The sequence below is a fragment of the Penaeus japonicus genome, unplaced genomic scaffold (genome assembly GCF_977035675.1).
Source record: "Penaeus japonicus unplaced genomic scaffold, GWHDUDI00000001_assembly GWHDUDI00000003, whole genome shotgun sequence".
Taxonomy (NCBI): domain Eukaryota; kingdom Metazoa; phylum Arthropoda; class Malacostraca; order Decapoda; family Penaeidae; genus Penaeus; species Penaeus japonicus.
Genome location: NW_028234405.1, coordinates 15,404,868 through 15,412,367, shown reverse-complemented (window position 1 = coordinate 15,412,367; position 7,500 = coordinate 15,404,868). Strand labels below are relative to the sequence as shown.

The following is a 7,500-nucleotide window of genomic DNA, read 5'->3' as shown; positions in this document are numbered from 1 at the left end:
ATAATGATCCGACCTTATGAACACTACCAATATCAATGGTACAGAGAGAATAAAGGCGGGAGGGAGGAGAGAAATATGGATATATCGAGAACGAAAGTGAGGGAGACAGAAAAAAGCATGAAAAATCTGCAAGAAATCCTCCAGTTGCCCCGCCGCCCACAAGAGCCCAGCATGAGGGCGCTTCGCATGAGACGAGGGAAGGAGGGCGCGGTTCACACAAGGCTGCAGAGCGGGCGGCGAGCGGGCGCGGGCGGGCGGGCGGGCGGGCGGCCCAGCCAGGCAGCCAGCCGGAGGGGGCTCTCGCTACTAAAGATGAGTTGGTCACATCGCGCCTAATGCAAAGCCCAGGGAACGTTACTTTACAACGCCTCCCTATGAGACCTTCCCTTGCTTCTTTTTTCCCTCTTTCGGTGAAATGTCTCTTGCCCCTTTTCCTATCATAAACGGACTGTCTTTCTTTCGATCTTTCTCTCTTTCTTTATCTTTATCTCCCGGTACTATCCTGCTCTTCTACGTGATCTAAGATGCATGAATTTCCTTCCCAAATAATATTCTTTTTTTTTCTCCTTCTCCCAAAAGGTCATGGCCAACCTTGAGCATCACACACAAATTATGTACTTGGTTCCCTTGTTTTTTTTCCCTTCGACTTCGTCCACTATTATCATTCATGAAACAACCCTCAATTCCATCTCCCATCTTCCCCCGTTCTACGTGCCTTTGGTCGTTGGTTCCTGTTTTTGTTTTTTTTTTCTTTTTCTTTCTTTTTTTTTCTTTTTTTAAAGAGTCTGGTCCTTCGTCCTTGGTTCGTGGTACTCATCCTTAATTACTGATCCTAAGTCCCGAGATTCTGGTTCTTGGTTCTTGGTTCCTGGTTCCTCGTCCCTTGTCCCTAGTCCTGGTCTCCTGCCTCGCACTAGACATGAGCGCGCAGAAGCCCTCAGGAGCCAAGGCCTTTTTCGTGCTTCTTAAACCTGTCGACCCAAAACAACGCTTTTGATCCTCTTGAGGCCTCTCCTCCCTCCCCTCCCCTTCGCGATATCCTACTCCTTCCCCTCCCTTCCCCATCTCTGACGTCATCGCCGTCTTTTCTTTCCACGCTATTTGTCCTAAACACATTTGCACGTCCCATTACTTGCACGCAAACCCAGCGCTGTGGAAACCTCTAACCTACATACACCTACATATACTCCTAACTCCTCGCTACTCCCGCCACCTTGCCTCTGCGAAAAAAAAATCCTCATTCGGTTCACCCCCGAGAATAATGTCAAAGCCCAACTCGCAAAAAGACATATACATACACACACAGACACACACAGACACAGACACACACACAGACACACACACACACATATATATATCATTCTGCGAAACTGACACCAGTCCTCATTCCCCGCGACAGTAATTCGGTCACGTGTGGATGCCGTGCGAGGCAACACTGCGGGGGCCACTACTTGACATCTATTACGTCTCCGCCATGTTTGTCTTTCTCATACGTGCAAATAAAGAATGTTTCGAAGTGACGTGGCTCTGGCACAATAATCACATGTTACCGAAGACGCTCAGTTGTAAATGCGAATCATGACAACTATACTTATTCTATTTCGTACAAATAACATCCATAATTTGCTTAATAAGGTATTTGTATGAACACAAGTAATAGGGATGTCTTACCAAAGTAAAGCTGAAATATCTTTAATTAATAATGCAACATACTGTTACGACCAGACCATATAAAGGCCACAGCAGTACCCAAAGTACCAAACTTTCCCAAGATAACAAATTCCTCACAGTTGATGAACACCAAAGATGAGAGACACGCTGATAAGACCTACTGAAACCCAACCCTGCCAGCAGAGACATGACATCACAAGGGGTACATGTACCGAAGCAACGTAAGACAAAGAAATCCTACGAGGAAAACCACATATCTACAAGGACACTTAAGAGCATTACATAACCCTCACAGACGCCCCACACCTATTCGAATCCCACAAGGCGCTCTAGTGCAAGTAACACTAGTAACACAAGTAAAGAAGCCGACGAAATCAAAAGAAGGATGATACGCAGGCGCCGGGCTTACACGTGCGGGATTCCATCCTGACGGGGGTGTGACGCCCATGCTCCTCGAGAGAGTGACGTCCGGGCTCTTCGAAAACTTCCATACTGACGACGCTCTCGAGACTTCGCACCTAGTGTACCTGGGATTCTCACAGTCTCACCTCGAACACCGATTCTCTGTCGACGTCCACTCCCCTGCACATCCACTCTCTTCTCTATCCTTTCACTCCTTCGCCCTGAACATAAAAAGGACCACTTAATTCACCCAAAACTTTGCAAAGCCGGATCACGCGAAATGGCGCTGATGACCACATTCGCCGAGGATACTTCCATTCCTTTTACGACTTCCCCGTCTTGTCTTGCATGAGAAGGAGGCTCGCATTACACGCTTTGCAGACGCCCTTTCCCGAACCCGATGGATCGTTGCCGCGTCGCAGCACCCTTTCTTTTGTCATTGGTGACACGATATAAAAAAGAGAGTTTCCTTTTAACTGGTTCTCTGACCCCCATTCCCGCGGAGAATGACTAAAGGCGGAGTACCACTACCTCGGATGACGTCAAAAGTTATACCCCCCCCCCCTCTCGCCCTCGCCTCGCATGGAAAAAAACACCTAAAAAACTCTCTTCTAAAACCCCAGGCACGTCCACAACCCCGGTACAACCTGCCGGTCCCGCCGCACTCACAACCCGCGTCGAGCACTGCCAACCAGGAAAGCACTACCTCGCTACTAGAACCCCGACCTTCGCCTCCCCTGTGCCGGCCTATATGTTTAATCAATACAGATAGCGTCGAGATAACCGATAATGACCTTATTGAGATAACGAGTCACGATTTGGGAGTCTGGGAGAGCTCGGGTGTATCTCTCTGGGGCTGAATTGCAGCGCAATCAGCCGCGACACCTGACACCCAGTGGCATCTCCAGGAAGCACTCATTACATAACCGTATGTTAATCGCCACACCAAAACCCCAGGCATGTACACCTTCGTATAGACGTACATATACGCGTTCAGATAGCTTTGTGTGTGAGTACAGGATACGTTAAAAGAAAAGCAATATTGCCTATGTATCTGTGTTCGCAAAATTTCGGATAGGAAAACAATACAAATAATATCGGCTGTCCAACGGCATCCCAAAAACTCAAGAGTCAGCGCACAACAACACTCGATTGCTAAACGCTAACAAAGAAAAATAAAGAATGGGATATAAAAAACCTATCAATACACATTCATGCATGCAAACATACATACATACATAAATACAAACAAACAAAACCATACATACACACACGGGTGTGTGCGCGTGTGTGTGGAGGGGGAGGTACATTCAAAGTGCACACAATAAAAAACGCAACGATATAAAACAAAACTCTGGATGTTTTCCGAGAGGCCAATCTACCCCACAATAATGTTATCAAACCAAACAAGCACGAGAGGCAAGGTAGACATACGCGAGGTTGTTGTCCCCTGTTGTCACTGCCAACACTTTTGGCTTACGAAGTGGAGGACGAAACGACGCGACACAGATGCCGGATATGACGGAATTTTGGCGACTGTATGAAAACCTTTTACGGCAGTTGGAATGGCTTTAGACGGAAATGGCACAAAACCAAGCCGGATAAAGAACACAGGGCACACATAATAGAGAGAGGGGCAACAAGGAAATGAAATTCAGAATACAAATGCAAGTTGCATTAGCTCCTATGCACCAACCTTGCTCGCTCTCTCACTGTGTGTATATATATATATATATATATATATATATATATATATATATATATATATATATATATATATATATATATATATATATATATATATATATATATATTTATACATGTGTGTGTGTGTGTGTGTGTGTGTGTGTGTGTGTGTGTGTGTGTGTGTGTGTGTGTGTGTGTGTGTGTGTGTGTGTGTGTGTGTACGTGAGTGTATATCAACACGGGATACAGAAATAAAAATATATGTATATACGTACTATAGGACTTTAAGGGGAACGCGCAGACTTTTACGTTTACATAATAACTTCAGTTCTGTACACAATTTAGTGTTTTTCGTTACATATGGAGTAGGAAGAAGGAGAAGAAGAGGGAGGAGGAGGAGAAAGAAGAGGGAGGAGAGAAGAGAGAAGGAGGCGGAAGAAGAGGAGGAAGAAGAGGAGGAAGAAGAGGAGGAAGAGGAGGAGGAGGAGGAGGAAGAGGAGGAGGAAGAGGAGGAGGAAGAGGAGGAGGAAGAGGAAGAAGAAGAGGAGTAGGAGGAGGATCTGGACAAGTCGAGTGTGTGTGTGTGTGTGTGTGTGTGTGTGTGTGTGTGTGTGTGTGTGTGTGTGTGTGTGTGTGTGTGTGTGTGTGTGTGTGTGTGTGTGTGTGTGCGTGCGCGCGTGTACATGTGCGTGTGCGCGAAGAAAATAAAAAGATTCAATCCACACAACAGAGATTCAACTATTTCTTAAGCTCTCTATCTGCCACGAACTAGATTCAAGTGCTAGCCTTCCCGCACGTCTGTAGAACCGCACCGGAATATTTGATCAAACACAGAGAGGGGAGTCGTCGAATGCTAAACGAGCCAGAGGTTGGGGTTGAGGTTGGGGTAGAGGTTGGGGTTGAGAGAGAGGTAGAGAGAGGTAGAGAGAGGTAGAGAGAGGTAGAGAGAGAGAGAGGTAGAGAGAGAGAGAGAGAGAGAGAGAGAGAGAGAGAGAGAGAGAGAGAGAGAGAGAGAGAGAGAGAGAGAGAGAGAGAGAGAGAGAGAGAGAGAGAGAGAGAGAGAGGAGAGAGAGAGAGAAGGGAGAGAGAGAGAGAGAGGAGAGAGAGAGGAGAGAGAGAGAGAGAGAGGAGAGAGAGAGAGAGAGAGAGAGAGAGAGAGAGAGAGAGAGAGAGAGAGAGAGAGAGAGAGAGAGAGAGAGAGAGAGAGAGAGAGAGAGAGGGAGGGAGAGAAAGAGGGAGAGAAAGAGGGAGAGAAAGAGGGAGAGAAAGAGAAAGAGAGAGAAAGCTATATACAGAATCTCCCAAGAAGTGAGTGCGGACAAATCGAGAGACAGCGAGTATAACGAGCGGGCACGGACTGCCCACGAAGATGAACTCCTTCTCGAAGTGGAAACGAAGGCGTCCGTTGACCGACCCCCCCTCCACCCCGTTCCCGAAGTTAAATTGGGACCAGATGAAAGTCGACGAACTTGAGAGCGCTGGCCGATCCTCCAGCCGGCGCGCGCGGTAGTTGCCGTGGCGACGCGAAGGGCCTCATAACCTCATTTTTTTGAGGGCGGGAGAATCCGGGAGAGGCTTTCGGATGAAAAGGTGCTCTTGCTTCGATCTCAATAAACGTTGCTTCCGCGTGATTAATTAAAGTCAGATCTCCCCCGATTGACGATTCACCCGCCTTCGCTCCTCTGCTACTCGACCTACTCAATAGAGCCTGCTCAAAATTAGAAAACTTTACGCCCTTTGAATTTCGCCATAATATCAAATCCCACACACTAATGAACTATATTCCTCCCTTGCCCTGCAGACCTTGCTTGTTCCATACAACTTTCCCTCCTCCAAACCCTACTTACTCCATACATCAAGTCTTCTCCAATTGCACACCGACTCTCCCTACATGCCCTCAAACTGCGACCGTACACTTCGTACGTTACGTTATTTTATCTGGACTCTCAAACGCCATCACCCTCATGCTACCTGTCCCTACCATACTACCCTTCTCGCGTTCCCTAGCCTTCACCCTCTCCTTTCCCTCCTCTCCCCCTCTTCTGTCCCTCATTTCCCATTTCCCTATCCCTCCCCTTCTACTCTGTCAACTTCCCTTACCCTCCCCCTCCCCTTCCCCTTTCCCCCTTTTCTTCTCCTCTGCCAATCTTCCCTTCCCCTTTCCCTTTCCCTTTCCCTTTCCCTTCCCCTCCCACCCCTCCCTTCCCCTACCGCCACCCTATACAATAACCTATCTCAATTAAGGGGCACAACGCCACGGCTCCTCTGACTGATGAAAATACTGCCAGTCGGGACGAGTTACAGGGCAGGCAGGGGAGAGGAAAGACCCTGCCGACGTTCTCCCCTTCCCTCGACAGTCTCCCCTGCCTGTTAACATTTTCCCTTCAATGTCGAGAGTCCCCCCCCCCCCCCCGCCCTCCGTACCTCTCCCTACCCTGCCAGACACGGTTGCCAAGCAGGGGAGAGCAGCCGATAATGGCGAATGCAGCGTACCTGTCAGTAAATCGTCATGCGCGTCGGACTGCAGATGGCGGCGAACGAAAATAGAAAGGGCGCATCAAGGTGGGCAAGATCGAAATGGAAGAGAGAGGGATGAGGGAAGGGCGTGTGTGGTGGAATGATGTTTGAGGAGAGGGAGGGAGAGGGAGAGGGAGGGAGAGGGAGAGGGAGAGGGAGGGAGAGGGGGGGAGGGGTGAGAGGGAGATAGAGGGAGGGAAAGAGAGAGAGAGGGGGGAGAAGGGGAGAAGGAGGAAGGGGGTGAGAGGGAGAAAGAGGGAGAGAGAGAGGGGGGAGGGGGTAAAGAGAAGAGTAAGAAATGCGAGGCACGAAGAGGAAAGGGCGAAGAGGGTGAAGGGAAAGGGAGACGGAGGTGGGGGAGGGGTTAGGGGTAAGGGGGTTCAGACAAGAGAATTAACAATGCAAATTCTATAATATATTCCAATGTTCATCCAGACCTTACACTGATGGCATTGGTAATTAAGAGAAAGCGACGGTAATGCCATGGTGATGGAAACAGCAATCGGGAAACGATTCAACCACGCCGACTTTCACACATACCCCCAATACCCCCAACCCCAACCCCCACCGGGCCCCAACCCCATCAACCACCACCACCACCACCACAACAACAACAGTAATTTCCACCAAGAAAAAAATTAAAATCCCACCCAACCACCCACAATGTCACCCACAACAGCCCCTCACTCCGAGTGCTTCGCCTTTCAGCATGTACGCAGGCCACATGCTATAAAAAAAGAAAAAAAAGGGAGGAGTCCCCAAATCTGCATCGCTCAGTCGGGAACGCCATTATCAAATGGAAATCGTGTCCCCGTCACAGGTTGCCAGCTCGCCCCGTGTCGATAACCTTTAACGCGTTATCTTGAAATGAACTCCGCGGGAACCTTTATCTCTCGTGTTGAGACGAGAAAACATGTTTTGAAAAGTGAGGAGGAATCGAATAAGAGAATGTCGAAGCGGTTGTTGTATAATTATTATTACTAATTATGCTTTTCTTTTTTTTATTCTTGCTTGATGTCTCTTTCCCGGTTTTTTCTTTCTGTATTCTGTATCCCTCTTTCAGATTCCACCTCTGCTTGTATCCGCTTTTACATCTATCTATCTATCTATCTATCACACACACATTCGCACTCACTCACTCACTCACACACTCTCTCTCACTCACACACTCTCTCTCACTCACACTCTCTCTCTCACTCACACTCTCTCTCTCACTCACACTCT

At 48.2% G+C, this 7,500-nt stretch overlaps 1 protein-coding gene across 23 annotated transcripts in view; it reads right to left on the bottom strand.

Annotated features, from left to right (window-relative positions):
• Nucleotides 1-7,500, bottom strand: part of LOC122248773 (adenosylhomocysteinase-like 1) — a 234,930-nt gene that overhangs the window by 32,631 nt on the left and 194,799 nt on the right. Inside the window, exons 1-2 of one of the 23 annotated variants that reach the window (XM_086556509.1) lie at nucleotides 2,721-2,789; nucleotides 2,081-2,294 (exon numbers count right to left, since the gene is read on the bottom strand). The exons of the other annotated variants lie outside the window; for them this stretch is intronic. Coding sequence (XP_086412635.1) covers nucleotides 2,081-2,162 — 82 coding nt within the window. The 5' untranslated portion in view covers nucleotides 2,163-2,294; nucleotides 2,721-2,789. Of the gene's footprint in view, nucleotides 1-2,080; nucleotides 2,295-2,720; nucleotides 2,790-7,500 lie in introns of those variants that run through there. 23 annotated transcript variants of the gene reach the window in all.